The sequence below is a fragment of the Prionailurus viverrinus genome, unplaced genomic scaffold, assembly GCF_022837055.1.
Source record: "Prionailurus viverrinus isolate Anna unplaced genomic scaffold, UM_Priviv_1.0 scaffold_50, whole genome shotgun sequence".
In the NCBI taxonomy this organism is placed as follows: Eukaryota; Metazoa; Chordata; class Mammalia; order Carnivora; family Felidae; genus Prionailurus; species Prionailurus viverrinus.
This window is the reverse complement of record NW_025927613.1, coordinates 1959094-1974867: the sequence shown is the minus strand read 5'-3', so window position 1 is coordinate 1974867 and position 15774 is coordinate 1959094. Positions and strand designations below refer to the sequence as shown.

The 15774-nt window shown below is 37.7% G+C and overlaps 1 protein-coding gene and 1 pseudogene across 4 annotated transcripts in view; one reads left to right on the top strand and one right to left on the bottom strand.

The window, feature by feature from the left end:
- ARNT (aryl hydrocarbon receptor nuclear translocator) overlaps positions 1-15774 on the bottom strand; it is a 76308-nt gene that overhangs the window by 8882 nt on the left and 51652 nt on the right. For all 4 annotated transcript variants that reach the window (XM_047847819.1, XM_047847820.1, XM_047847821.1 and 1 more), the window contains exons 9-14: positions 13972-14037; positions 13472-13557; positions 11831-11907; positions 6610-6744; positions 3938-4012; positions 224-375 (exon numbers count right to left, since the gene is read on the bottom strand). In XM_047847819.1, the coding sequence (XP_047703775.1) occupies positions 224-375; positions 3938-4012; positions 6610-6744; positions 11831-11907; positions 13472-13557; positions 13972-14037 (591 nt within the window). The remainder of the gene's footprint in view (positions 1-223; positions 376-3937; positions 4013-6609; positions 6745-11830; positions 11908-13471; positions 13558-13971; positions 14038-15774) is intronic.
- On the top strand, positions 2510-3646 carry LOC125159463 (40S ribosomal protein S3a-like; annotated as a pseudogene).

Genomic DNA, 15774 nt, shown 5'->3' with positions numbered 1-15774 from the left:
CCCTTCACATCTTAGAACCTACTCTTTTAAGCTACTGTTTGTTAAAATCTTATTCTACCTGGATGAATTACTCTAAATTCTATAGTAAGCTAAAGATGAGGAACTTCAAACTAATGGTGTTTACTACCACAAAAGTAGAAGAGGAGGAGACAGCTTGGTAAGGCTAAGCAGATTTGGCCCAGGAGAAATACCCAATATTGGTAAAGGCCTTTATGGTACATACTTCACATTGGTGTTGGTACAGATGATGTACTCAATTTCATCTGAGTAAGGGTTCTGGAAAGTAAAGGAGCTGGTTCTCATCCAGAGCCATTCCCGGTTCTTAGACCGGAACCGGAACATGACAGACAGCACCTGGCCTTTTAACTTCACCACCTGAAAAAGTTTTCATGCTATCAGTGAAACCCACAAAAAATTTTCTTTAGAATTTTTTTTTAATTTCCCATTTCTACAAACCTAAGATTCTTGTGTCACTGTCCTTGAAATATACCAGTCTCTTTCAATGTTACAGATAAAACAATATGCACAGTGAAAACTGAGTGCTAAATAATGAGAGGTATATTTATTTTCTTCCTACAGTCCTAAGTAGCTATCTGACCACTTTAGTCAAAGTCAAACAAAAGAAACAATTTTTTCCAGGAGAGTAAAGACTGTTTCCCCACTTCCCTTGGAAAGTCCCGTAAAGATATGCTGATCTAGCTTTACAAGTCTATACTAGAAATTTGTAGTTTGACACTGAAATAGCTTACATGTTGCTCCTCAATCCTAGGTTCTTCCCACTCCAAACCTGAGGACTTCTGTTTTCACAGCATCCATGGAGATTTCTATTAAAACTAAATTGGCTTTAGTTTTGTTTTGCTTTTGTTTTTTAAAAGAAAGTAATCATGGGAAAAAATTACCTTTGACTCTCCCTCCCTAACAATAAAAAAATAATAATATTTGCAGCTAACATTTATTTTGTATTTACTATACATTGAGCACTGGGCTCTGTGCTTTTCTATTTTTTTTGTTTAGAACATTAACAACATGATAAAAAAGAAATATGAGTTACTGCATTTTAATAATACTAAGCAGCCTTTAACTCTTACATGTGCTTACTGTGTAATATATACAGAATGAATATGACATCTATACACAACTAAGTACTGGCTTTGAAAACCTGCTTATTGCAGTATATATCTATTCCAATGAGGTATAAGCCCAATGCTTCAAAATACCTACTTTATATATATATATTTTAAGAAAAAGTGGTAACATTTGTATTTAAGCTGCAAACAGTGTGGAAATAACTGGTGATGTTACAAGCTGACTGAGAAATAATTACAGCAGAAAATGGAACGTACTTCACTTAGTAATAATAAAATGGCACATTTTATACACACACACACACACACACACACACACACACACACACACCTTGTACAAATCAAGTGTAAAACACTTGGTTACTACAGTAACTCAAATGGAAGAGAAAAAAAGGAAAACAAGCTTCATTGGAAATAACTAAATTTATTACTGAAAAATAAATATAAATTCAACCGGACTTAAATAGCAATATCAGGAAATCGACAACCAAGTAAGCAGCTGGAGACCACACATTAAAAAGCACCTTTATCTAGGTACTCTAAAGTCACAGTAGCAACTAATGTCAGAATAATAACTTTGAGATTATACAGTGTGTAATGAGTCATTAAAGCTGTTTTGGAATAAACATTTTCCACAAGAGAGAAAATAATAGTCTATGGCCAAAAGTGTCAAGAATTCAGAATTCAAGGATTTAAAATATACTGTACATTATCTTCTCACACTAAAGGTCCATGTCCTCAGTTTTGAATGGATTCAACAGAAGTCAGAATGGTTTTCAGAATGGTTTTTCTGAGCCTACACATATACGAAATGTGATTTTTCTGTGAGCTGCAGCTGAGTACAAGGAACTGGTAATGCTGAGGACTCAGGAGACAGAGACATTTCACTGCCATCTTCTGATTTTCTATAGAAGTTGGGTTATACATGGGGCACCTTGGTGGCTCAGTCGGTTGGGCATCCGACTTCGGCTCAGGTCATGATCTCACAGTTTGTGAGTTTGAGTCCCATGTCGGGCTCTGTGCTGACAGCTCAGAGCCTGGAGCCTACTTCAGATTCTGTGTCTCCCTCTCTCTCTGCCCCCTCCCCTGCTAACACTCTGTCTCTGTCTCTCAAAATGTATAAATGCTAAAAAAAAAAAAAAAAAAAAAAAAAAGTTGGACTATGTGCTTTAAATGCATTGCCTTATTTAATATTCCCAACAATCCTCTGAATTTAAGTACTGTTATTATACCTATTGTATTCCTAAGGACACTACTGAGGCTTAAAGAGGGAAATTAGTCTAATATAAGAATGCTTCCTAAAGCCAAATCTGTACTAAAATTAAATTCACCAGATATTTTCAGAATCAAGCGCCTGAAAATAACAATTGAGTCAGCTTACAACTAAGAGTTAACTCTTGCCTTTTGGCTCCCTTAGCAGTGCCATGCAGGCTGGCAAGAACAGACACTTTATAAAAGGGCAAAAAGGCAGCCAAGAAGAAAGTGGTTGATCCATTTTCTAAGAAAGACTGGTATGATGTGAAGGCACTGGATGTAAGAAATACTGGAAAAACAGTACTCATGAGAAATCAAGGAATCAAAATCTCATCTGATGGCCTCAAGGGTCGTGTTTTTGAAGTGAGCCCTGCTGATCTGCCATGAATGATAAAGTTGCATTTATAAAATTCAAGCTAATTACTGAGGATGTTCAGGGCAAAAACTGCCTAATTTCTATGGCATAGATCTTACCCATGAGAAAATGTGTTCCATGGTCAAAAAATGGCAGACAATGATTGAAGCTCATGTTCATGTTAAGACTACTGATGGCTATTTTCTTTGTCTATTTTGTGTTGGTTTCACTAAAAAAACACATAAATCAGATTAATCAGAAGACCTCTTATGCTCAGCACCGACAGGTCCGCCAAATTCAGGAAAAGATGGCAGAAATCATAACCTGAGAGGTGCAGACAAATGACTTCAAAGAAATGGTAAATAACTGATTGCAGATAGCATCAGAAAAGACATAGAAAAGGCTTGCCAATCTATTTATCCACTTCATGATGTCTTTAACTGTTAGGTAAAAATGCTGAAGCAGCCCAAGTTTGAATTGGAAACGCTCATGGAGCTTTATGGTTAAGGAATTAGTTTTGGAAAAGCCACTGGGGATAAGACTGGTACTAAAGTGGGACGAGCTGGTGGATATGAGAATATCTACAAAATCTGTTTAAAATTCAGACATTTCGGGGCGCCTGGGTGGCGCAGTCGGTTAAGCGTCCGACTTCAGCCAGGTCACGATCTCGCGGTCCGTGAGTTCGAGCCCCGCGTCGGGCTCTGGGCTGATGGCTCAGAGCCTGGAGCCTGTTTCCGATTCTGTGTCTCCCTCTCTCTCTGCCCCTCCCCCGTTCATGCTCTGTCTCTCTCTGTCCCAAAAATGAATAAACGTTGAAAAAAAAAAATTTTTAAAATTCAGACATTTAATGGTGACAAAAAATCTTACTTGTGATGTTTAAAAAAAAAAGCCATTGACTCTTACTTATCTATAAAACAACTAAGAAATGAATATTTCTACTAGCATCCACAGTTCAGTGAGGCCTAAAGTATTTTAAATACTTTAAAGAGTCTTTTGGATACAGCTAGCTAGATATAAGACAGTGAGTAGCCAAAGCCAAAATATGGCCATTATCCATAGTTTCAAAATACCAGTCCTTTTCTCTTTTCTGTTCCTTAAAAATACAGGCTATGTACCAAACATAAGATTATGGTGGTGCCTGTCACAGTACTCCATCAGTGGTCAATAAATATTTGAGGAATTAATATGATAACAAATATTAAATAAAAATATTACTCAGATCCAAACCAGGGGAGAAAGTTACCTGTTGGAAGCTGTCTCTTAGAAGCTGTTGGTCTTCAGGATGACAGAATTCCACAATATTCTTTCCTAAGAGTTCCTAAAAATGGAAAAGAAGAGTAAGATGGACACTTTTATGATCATCTAACTTCATGGCCCATCAGCAAAGGACTTGGATTTTATTTCTTCTGTCTTTATCCCAGGATTACAAGTGAGGAGGAAAAACAAACAAACAAAACCAAAATACAGAATCTGCTAAGCAAATGGCCTCTAGAACATTTTTCTTTTTCAGAACATTATTTACTTTAACTGCATTTTTATAGATTTGAGGTCTAATGTACAACATATAATTCACTCATTCTAAATCTACAATTTGATGGTCTCTAACATATTTATACTGTTGTGCAACTACCATTATTAGCACAATCCAGTTTTAGAATATGTCCACTGCCCCCAAAAGTTCCCTTGTGCCTGTTCGTAGTCAACACCCGCTCCCAATCTCCTAGCCAACCAGTGAGTGATCTTCTTTCTACTTTAGTGCTGCCTTTTCTAGAAATTTCATACAAATGGAATTATATAATATGTAGTTTTTTGTGTCTAGCTTCTTACAATTAACTTAAGATTTTTGGAGTTCATGTATGTTGTTGCATGTATCAAAAGTATATTCCTTTTTATTGCTCAGCAGTATTCTAACATGAAGGTATCACAGTTTGTGTATCCTTGAGTTTTCCCACTTTGGGGCTATTATGAAATACAACTGTGAATAAAAATCTTTCTTTATGGGCACATATGTTTCATTTCTCTTAAGTAAATACTTACGAGTGCAACTGCTACATTGTAGAGTAAGTCACATTTAATTTTTTATGACACTGTTTTTCCATTTTTCCAAAATGTTTTTCCAAAGTGACTATGCCATCGTACATGTCTACCAACAACATGTGATGGTTTCAATTTCCCCACATTCTCACAACACTTTTTTTAAAAAATGTTTATTTATTTTGAGAGAGAGAGAGCACAAGTATTTGCACATGCGTGTGGGGGAGGTACAAAGGGAGAGGGTGAGAGAGAATCCCAAGCAGGCTCCGCACTGTCGGCGCAGAGCCCAATGCGAGGCTCGATCTCACTAAGTGTGAGATCGTGACCTGAACTGAAATCAAGAGTCAGATGCTCAATTGACTGAGCCACCCAGGTGCCCCACTTTTTGATAATATTGGACATATAGTGGTATCTCACTGTGGTTTTAATTTGTACCTTCCTATTGACTAATGATGATGAGCATCTTGGTTTTTTGTTTGTTTGTTTGTTTTTGTTTTTTAAGATTTTCTTTTTAAGTAATTGCTATACCCAACATGGGGCTCAAACTTACAACCCTGAGATCAACAGCTGCATGCTCCCCTGACTGAGCAGCCAGGTGCCCCACGACGAACATCTTTTTATATGCCATTCCTATTGCTTCTTTGGTGAAATGTCTATTCAAATCTTGTGCCCCTTTTTTACTGGCTGTTTATCTTAATGAGTTCTGAGAGTTCTTTTATATATTCTGGATACCAATTCTTTTATAAGAAATCTTTGCCTAACTTAAGATCACAAAGATATTCTCCTATATTCTTCTAGAAGTTTTATAACTTTAGCTCTCATGCATTTACGTCTTTGAGTTGATCTTTGTGCATGGTGTGGGTAAGAGTTTACATCCTTTTGAGGTGGGTGGATATCCAACTTTTCCATCACCATCTGTTAGAAAGACTTCTTTTCCCTGCTTAATTGTTGGCATCTTTTTGGAAAATCATCTGACCATAAATGTGAAAAGACACTCTACTCTGGTTCTATTGATCTATATACCTATCTTTACACTGCTCCCACACTACCTTGATGACAACTATGTGACAGATGATGAATCAGGTAGTGATTCCAACTTCGTTCTTTTTTTCCAAGACCTCTTCTTTACCAACTTCTTCACAGAACCATAATCGGAAGTCCCTCCTGGCCATATGGCTTTGAAAGTTTGTATAATGACTTATTTCTCAACTCTGGGTATAGCTTCCTAGTCTGTTGAATGAGAAATCTCAATAAAGGAGCACCTGGATGGCTCAGTCGGTTAGGTGTCTGACTTCAGCTCGAGTCCTGATCTCACAGTTCATGAGTTTGAGCCCTGCATCAGGCTCTGTGCAGACAGCTCAGAGCCTGGAGCCTGCTTCAGATTCTCTGTCTCCCTGTCTCTCTGCCCCTTCCCTGTTCACACTGTCTCTCTCTCTCAAAAATAAATGGACATTAAAAAAAATTTTAATAAAAAATTTTCAATAAAATCATAATAACTGGTGCCAAATCTGCATATTTTGTGGGTTACTATGTACCTAGGTGACTACAAAAATTATTTAACAATGGTCATACCATTATAAAAAATTAAAATGACACTTTTGCATAATTATTATCTATATTAATATCAACAAGAAAAAATAAATACACATTCATGCCTGCTGCCCCAACCTGGTTTCACAAGATGTATTTTTCTAGGTTAGATGAATAACACTGGTAGGAAGCGGAGAATAAACTTAGCTACTGATAGAATAGGATCATCTCTTTTTTCTGACCTGCGGCTAACATGTTTTGGCTATTCTGGAATTACATGACTGAATAACCTAAACAAAGCCAAGGTAAACAGGTTTAAGTATTAGTGGTGTAACAGCTGTACCTCCTCACCTGTGGTTGATAGCCAACAGTAGCCACACAGCGGTGATCCACAAAAGTGAAGATCCCCTCAATGTTGTGCCGAGAGATGAACTCCGTTGGTTGACAAACGTTACTCATGTCTGTACAGTTGGGAGAACTGGTTACCTGAAAGTAAAGAGATAAAAACAAGATAAAACGATTCCATTCTTTACAGATTCGTTTCCCATGTCCTCGTGATCATATACATAAACACGAGGATCCCAGTTTAAGGAATTTCTGTGCTTTCACATCTCACTCAGAAAGGAAAAAATTACAATCACAATTAGAGAGACCAAGAGGCCTAGCTTCACCCCCACATCTGTACTCTTTACCAACTCTGTAAAGAAGATAAAAATTCATTCAACCCAAAACTCACTTACTGTCATTCAGCTTGGCTGTGCTGTGTTCATTATTCAGATTGGAAAATTATAGTCTCCAGTAACCAAGAAACTTATCTAACTTTATGGGAAGAATCAAAATACTTCCACTTCTCTAGTCATGTAATGACAAAATGAAAAGATCTCTCTTCTCCTGATAGAAGCAAAAGAAATTAGTTGGAAATAGAAAATTCAGCACTTGTAAAGGTCAAAGTATGAAAGATAAAGGGAAAAGATCTCCCTCCTCTTCTCATCCTTTTCAGATTCTTCTAAATCTAAGAGAAGCAAACTATGAATGCCATATTTTTCCAAATATCTAGAGTTTTATATAATTCTTCATTTATGTTCAGAGAGTAAAATAAAAATAACATGAACAAGTCCTGAGGAGATTTCTTCTCACTGAATAGGGATGATATAGGACTTCCAGGGAAGATGGTGGAGCAGGAGGACCCTAAACTCACCTTGTCCCATGGATACAACTAGATAAAAGCCACATCAGTGTAAATAATCCAGAAAATGACCCAAAGGCTGGCAGAACAAACTCTCCACAGCTACGTAGAGAAGAGGCCACACTTAAGAGGGTAGGAAGGGTAGAGATGCAATTAGGAGCTAAACAGACCCACTAAGTGGACCTGTGTGACTGTCAGCAGGAGGGAGAGAAACATACTCTCACACCGCAGAGCCCCTATGGGGAAGACAAATCCCCATAACATTTGGCTTTGAAAACCAGAGGGGTGGAATTTCAAGAATTCTTACAAATAGCAGGGCTTAAAACCTGGAACACTAAAAATCAGCAATCTCAAGGGAAAGCTGGGAGGGCAACAGGAAACTAAGTCCCTGCTCTTAAAGAAACAGCACAACAAACAGTCCCAGGGAGATACAGCATGGAAGCAGCACTATGAAAAACACCTGAGGTATACAGGAAGGAGATTTGTTTACTAACTTCAGAGGATGTGCTGGAGGGGCAGGGATCATCTGAAAACTTCTCCAGGAACAATGGAGCTTGCTGGTGCCATTACCTTCCTCCACCCCCCAGCACAAGCAGACACCTGCAGGAGCCAGTGTGGTACCAACACTCATTACTTCACTTACGAACAGTGTGCCCCACCCAGGCACACCCCCTCCAGCCAGGCTGCAGCTCCAGGTTTCCTCCCATAGCAGAACCCTGCAAACCTTGTGAACACCTCGCACTCTGCTCATGCATCCTCCCGTGGCTGAGTGTTATTTATCTGGCAAACGTCTGGTCAGACTCAACTTAAGGCCACGGTGGCCCCAGACTAGCCTACTAACAACACAGGGACCAAACCTGCCCACAACGGACAAAGAGCCATTGCAGACGACTGGACAAAAGCAGCCCAGCCACAATAGCGGGGCACACACAGGAGACACCCCTGAAGTGCCAGGTTCTGGGGAACAGGGGACACTGCACTGCAGGGCACTACAGAACCCCTTTTTCATAAGGCCTCTACTTTCAAGAGCAGGAGATGTAGCTGCCTTTCCTAATACACAGAAACAGACAGAGGAATATGTTCCAAATGAAATAACAGGACAAAATCACAGCAAGAGACCTAAACAGAGATAAAGTAATATGCCTGATAGAGAATTTAAAGTAATGGACATAAAGATACTCACTGGACTTGAGAAAAGAGTGGAGTACCTCAGTGAGACCCTTAACAAAAAGACAGGAAACATAAAAAAGAAACAATCAGAGATGAAGAACTCAATAACTGAAATTAAAAATACACTAGATGGAATAAATAGTAGACTAGAGGAAGCAGAAAAATGAATCAGTAACCTGGAGGATAGAATAACGGGAAGCAATCAAGCTGAACAGGAAAGAGGGAAAACATAAATAAATAAAAAATGAAAATGGGCTTAGGGAACTCAGTCATGCCAGCAAGCTTAAGAACATTCACATTATAGGGATCCCAGAAGGAGAAGGGAGAGAAAAAGGGGCAGAAAATTTATTTGAATAAATAATAGCTGAAAACTTCCAAATTTCTGGGAAAGGAAATAGGAATCCAGATCCAGAAGGCACAGAGATTCCCCAATAAAATCAACCTAGGGAGGTTCACACCAAGACATACAATAATTGGCAAAAAGTAGAAAAAAAAAAATTTTAAAGCAGCAAGAAGAAAAAAAGAAAAGGATAACAGTTACATATAAAGGAAAACCATAGCATAATCAGTAGATTTTTCAAAAGAAACTTTGTACACCAGAAGGGAGCAGCATGATATATTCAAAGTATTGAAAAGAAAAAACCCTGCCGCCAAGGATACTCTATCCAACAAGGCTATCATTCACAATTGAAGGACAGATAAAGTTTCCCAGACCAACAAAAGTTACAGAAATCATGACCACTAAGCCAACCTTACAAGAAATGTTAAAGGGGGGCTCTTTGAGACAGTAAGGAGGAGTAAAAAAAGTAGGAAACACAAAAGCAGTAAAATTAAGTAGGTTTATAAATATCAGTCCAGGGAGTCACAAAATAGAAGAATGTAAAGTGTAATAAAGAATGGGTTCAAACTTAAGTGACCATTAACTTAATATAAGCTACTATATGCAAAAGATGTTATACACAAACCTAATGGTAACCACAAATTAAACCAGTAATAGATATGCAAAAAATAAAGGAATCCAAGTATATCATTAAATAAAGCCAACAAACCATCATTAGAGGAGAGAGCAAGAGAAGAAACAAAGCACAGGCTTCACCCCCAACATGAGGCTTGAACTCACAACCCTGAGATCAAGAGTCAGATGCTCCACCACCGACTGAGCCAGCCAGGCACTCCAAGAATTACCTTCAATGTAAATGGATTAAATGCTCCAATCAAAAGACACAGGGTGACAATATATAAAAAACAAGACCCATCTATATGCTGCCTATTAGAGACTCATTTGTGACCTAAAGACACATGAAGACTGAAAGTGAAGGGAAAAGCATTTATCACTCATGCAAATGGAAGTGAAAAGAAACAGGGTAGCAATATTTATATTGGACAAAATAGATTTTAAAACAAAGACTATAACAAGAGACAAAGAAAGACACTATATAATCACAAAAGGAATAAACCAACAAGAAGACTGAACAATTGTAAGTATTTATGCACTCAACATATTGGAAGCACCCAATATATAAAGCAGCTAATATATTATATAAAAGAAGTAATCTATAGTAATACAGTAACAGCAAAGGACTTTAACATGCTACTGTCTTGAATGGATAGATCATCCAAACAGAAAATCAACAAGCAAACAGTGGCTCTGAATGACACATTGGACCAGATGGATCTAACAAATATATTCAGAATGCTCCATCCTAAAACAGTAGAATACACATTCTTTTTAAATCCTAGAAGAGAGCACAGGAAATAATTTCTTTGACATTGGCCACAGCAACATTTTTTTTAGATATGGCTCCTGAGGCAGAGGAAACAAAAGCAAAAATAAACTACTGGGACTACATCAAAATAAAAAAGCTTCTGCACAGCAAAGAAAACAACCAACAAAACTAAAAGACAACCTACTGAATGGGAAAAGCTATTTGCAAATGACATATCCGATAAAGAGTTCGTATCCAAAATATATAAAGTACTTATACAACCCAACACCAAAAAACAAAAAAAAACCAAAAAAAACCCACCCAAATAATCTAACCAAAAAATGGGAGAAGACATGAACAGACATTTCTCCAAAGAAGACCTACTGATGGCCAACAGACCCATGAAAAGATGCTCAACACCACTAATCATCAGGGAAATGGAAATCAAAACCACAATGAGATACTACCTCATATCTGTCAGAATGGCTAAAAATCAAAAACACAAGAAACAAGTGTTGGCCAGGATGAAGAGAAAAAGGAACTCCTGTGCAGTGTTGGCGGGAATGCAAAACTGGTGCAGCCACTGTGAAAAACAGTACGGAGGTTCCTCAAAAAATTAAAAAGAGAACTACCATATGATCCAGTAATTCCACTACCGGGCATTTATGCAAAGGATATAAAAACACTAATCCGAAAATATACATGCACTATGTTTACTGCAGCATTATTTATAATAGCCAAATTATGGCAGCAGCCCAAGTCTCCATCGATAGGTGAATGGATAAAGATGATATGTGTGTGTGTGTGTGTGTGTGTGTGTGTGTGTGTGTGTGTATACATATACATATGTACGTGTACACACCCACACCCACACCCACGTAATGGAATATTACTCAGCCGTAAGAAAGAATGGAATCTTCCCATTTACAACATGGATGGATCTAGAGAGCATAATTCTAAGTGAAATAAGTCAGAGAAAGACAAATACCATATGATTTCACATATATGTGGACTTAAAAACAAAACAAAGATAAAAAAGACAAACAAAAAATAAGATTCTTAACTACAGAGAACAAACTCTGGGTCAGGGGATAGGTGAAAAAGGTGAAGAAGATTAAGAAAACACTATTTTCTTTCCAAGTGTCTATTTAAATTCATTAGTTAACATCCAGTGTAATTAAGTTTCAGGTGTAGAAAGGTAGTGATTTATCACACACATAACACCCGGTCCTCATCACAAGTGTCTTCCTCAGTATCCATCACCTATTTAACCCATTCCCATCCCCCCAAGAATATGCTTATGATGAGCACTGAGTAATGTATAGAATTACTGAATCACTCTGCTATACACCTAATATAACTAATACACTAGTAAATTAATATAATACCATATGTTAACTGTATTGGGATTAAAAGTTAAAAAACAAATACTCAAAGAAAACTGAAAAATAAAGAAAGAAGGAAAAAAGGAAAAAAAAAAGACGATATAGGTGTGGAAATTCATACTTGCCTGTAGTCTGCCAATGGCCACTAGGCAAAATTTGCTCCCCTGGCCAGCCTCTGGATCATCATCTGGGAGGGAGACACCTTCAGGAAGGTGAAGTTAAAAAGGTTTAACAGGGATTTCAAACTCAATTGCCTTCAATACAGATAGAAAGATTTAAAATACATGTAGGTATGAAGAGACTAAGTATAACACAATAGAGAGTGCTGAATGATTAGAATAACAGTAAGACAACAATTGCACAGAACTTACCACATATGCCAGGTACTATTTTAAGTTTTACATATAATAATTCATGTATTTTACCCATATTAATTGTAATAAATTGCAGAGTACACGTCCCACCCTAAGTATTCTTAAAAACCATGCTGGCCAAGCCAAATATATATGAAGACAGTCATTCATTTTGTGACCATAATGACAGGCAGATAACAGATGTCTTGCCCAACCTGTGTCTTTTAAAGTAAGCAAACAACCAAAAATGAAATGAAACCAAACACCAACAGTTATTTATGTCCTTTGGAAGAGAGAGAAGCCAATGTTTCAATATTTTGTGTGGAAAAGGAAGAAGACTGCATTCTCTTTAGTCTTTGCATATGTATCTTTTTTTTAACCAAGAAAAATAGTATTTCTTTGAGAGCAATACAGAAGAATGAAAGACCATGCATACTGCAAAAGTATGGTTTACACAATATATAAATTAAAAAGTTCAAATGTCACTACACTTAAAACTAAATTTTTCTTAATTGCATTTAACTGCCATTTATTGAATGCATACTATATGCCAGGCACTGGGATGAGTGATTTTCTTACATTAAATTTAATCCTCAAAATAACTCTGCATGAGTTATTTTGAGTTTGGAGTTATAATCTCCAAATCATAGGTAAGAAATCTGAGGGGTTCTTTTTATAAAGTCAAGCAACTTACCCTAAGTTATACCATTAATAAGTAACAATGCCAGAATCAAACTCAGGTTTTTCCAAATACAAAGTTCAATTTCTTACCCCAATATACCACCTTGCCTCCCTTTTCTCTTAGTTTCCCTCTCTCTACAATCCCACTTCCCAATCATACCCATCCAGCAGGGAAGTAATAAAGTGGCTAAGATCTGGAAATTCTGACAAACCAGTTTAAAAGGCTGACCCCGGCACCCCAACCACCCTTCTCATATTCCCTGTTTGACTTCCAGTTCTAGTAAAGCTACTCTGCTCACATCCTGATTTAAAGCCTTTACAGAGAATATCCCATTTGTAAACTACTACAATCAAGCCATTTCCCTCTTTTCCCTCAAAGTCGTGCTCCTACTTTATGTAGCTTTCTCAAATTAACTACATTCAATGCCAACTGCTTCTTTGCACACAAATACTTAGAAAATAGGTATTCAGTATATATTATTACGAATCCGTACATTTAAAATTGCATTCTGTGACACAGCCAACATTGAGTCATTTTCCAGTCTGAGTAATCCATCTCCCCAACTGGACTATAAAGGAGGAGCAGAAGTCTATCTGCTTTTTCTTTCGTGTTTTCTTATAGTTTATACCACAGTACATATCATGTACCAGGTACATGACAAATGCTAGAGCTAACTTTCTCAGACTCTGTGACAATCCTGCTGCACCACGGAAGAAATCCAACTTCCCTACCTGCGGGGGGCCAGGCCTTGATATAGCCTGTGCAGTGGACCACCACAAAATGAGGTTCCCCATCCTTCACAGAGCCAAGTCCGTTCCTAGAAGAAGTACATGTGTGAGGAGAAAAACTACCCAGTAACATTTAAAAGACAACACTGGTTTAATACCTTTAACTTTACGCTCTTGGATGTTTAGAAAAGTGGTCACTTTTTGGCCTCTTCCACCCCAAAGTGACCACCATATTTCTGAGCCTTGCCAAAGTAAAGCAACCAAAAGGTATTACAGCAGAAAGCAAGTTGGTAAAGTGGTAGGGCCACTTCTTTAAAACAAGATGAGCAGAAGACGCTGCAGAAGGTCAGGAAAATATTGCCAGAAAATTAAGTAACTGGGAAGTGAGGGATGAAGGTAAGGGCTGCTGAAGGAAGTACTACACACAGTAAGATAGTTTAAAAAGTGATGATCTCTACAGGAATTTGGCCATCCCTTTGGTTCTTCATTGTTTAGGATCTCACCTGCATCTGTTCCTCACAAAGCTCAGTCTATTCATGGAGACGGGGTCCACAGAGCTATTGCCACACCTGTTTCAAGGAACGGAGACATTAAAAGCAATTACGCTGTGCTATTAAAGAACTTTTCATCCGTTAACAGCCAGATAACAGGCTCTGGATACAATGAAACAAAGAAGGATAAATGAACCAGGTTTGGTATTTCTAAAACTTGTAACCGAGCCCAGAATCTGAAGTTCAAAATGTTCCACATACTCTTCAAATGCAGAAATTCTCTACACTGGGGCCAGAATACTTTTTGTGTAAAGGACCAGATGGTAAATATTTCAGCTTTCGTGGACCATAAAATCTGTTGCAACTAGTCAACTCTGCCATTAGGTCATGAAAACAGCCACAGACAATACATAAACAAATGCACATGCTATGTTCCTATATGGCTTTATTTGCAAATAAAGAGTTGTGGTTTGCAGACTCCTGTTCTATACCACATCCCAATCTATTTGCTACATATCCTTATTATTTCTCTTGCTTCTGCCTATGTCTCTACATAGGCCATGTCCACGTACTGGGACATTCTCTCCCACCCTCTCCACTTTCCTTCTCTCGTTTCTTTAAAATAATAATAGGTAAAACTTATACAGAGTTTAATATGTACCACGCACTATTCTAAGCATCTTTACATATATTTATTCATCTCATCCTCAAAATAACTTTATGAGGTTGATATTAATATAATTCCATTAGACGAAATCACAACACAAAGTAGTCCTGTAATCTGCTCAAGGTCCCAGAAGATACTAAGTGGGAAATCCAGTAATCAAGTTCCAGAAGTTATTCTAAACCATTAAGCCACATAATATTCAATTCTGTAAATCTCTCAGGAAACCTTTCTTAATATTCTACTCATCATTTCTAATAAGCATCCTTAGTAGATGGTATAAATTAGTAAATTTCTATTATACAACCTGAATTTATTTTGTAATTTTAAGAGAGATCTTTTCTACCTGTGTAGAATGTACCACCATACTTTCTTGACAATACTAAAATGTATAATTTATAAACACTAAATACTAACAGAAAGACATAATTAAGTATCAACATTTTATGAAAAAAAGAAAAATGCAGCAATGACATGAGTACATGGATGTTGTCTTGTGATGTACTGGGGAAAACATATAGGTTTTGGAATCCAATTACTGTGGATTAAAATAAAATCCTGGGGTGCCTGGGTGGCCCAATCGGTTAAATGTCTGACTTCAGCACAGGTCATGATGTCACAGTTCGTGAGTTCGAGCCACACATCAGGCTCTGTGCTGACAGTGCTGAGTCTGCTTTGGGTTCTCTGCCTCCCTCTCTCTGCCTCTCTCTTTCTCTCTCTCTCAAAAATAAGTAAACGTTTAAAAAATAAATAAAAATAAAATAAAATAAAATCCTATATCAGGCATTATCTATGTAATTCTGGGAAGTTAATTTTTTGAGTCCTTTTTTTTTTTTTCAATATTTTTATTTATTTTTTTGGGACAGAGAGAGACAGAGCATAAACGGGGGAGGGGCAGAGAGAGGGAGACACAGAATCGGAAACAGGCTCCAGGCTCCGAGCCATCAGCCCAGAGCCTGACGCGGGGCTCGAACTCACGGACCGCGAGATCGTGACCTGGCTGAAGTCGGGCGCTTAACCGACTGCGCCACCCAGGCACCCCCTTTTTTTTCTTTTTAACAATAGGTACCATGAATTCGACTCTGAAGGACAGATGTGGGAAATGAGACTATAGCAATAAACTTCCTAGCATAATGTCTGGCACAGGAGGA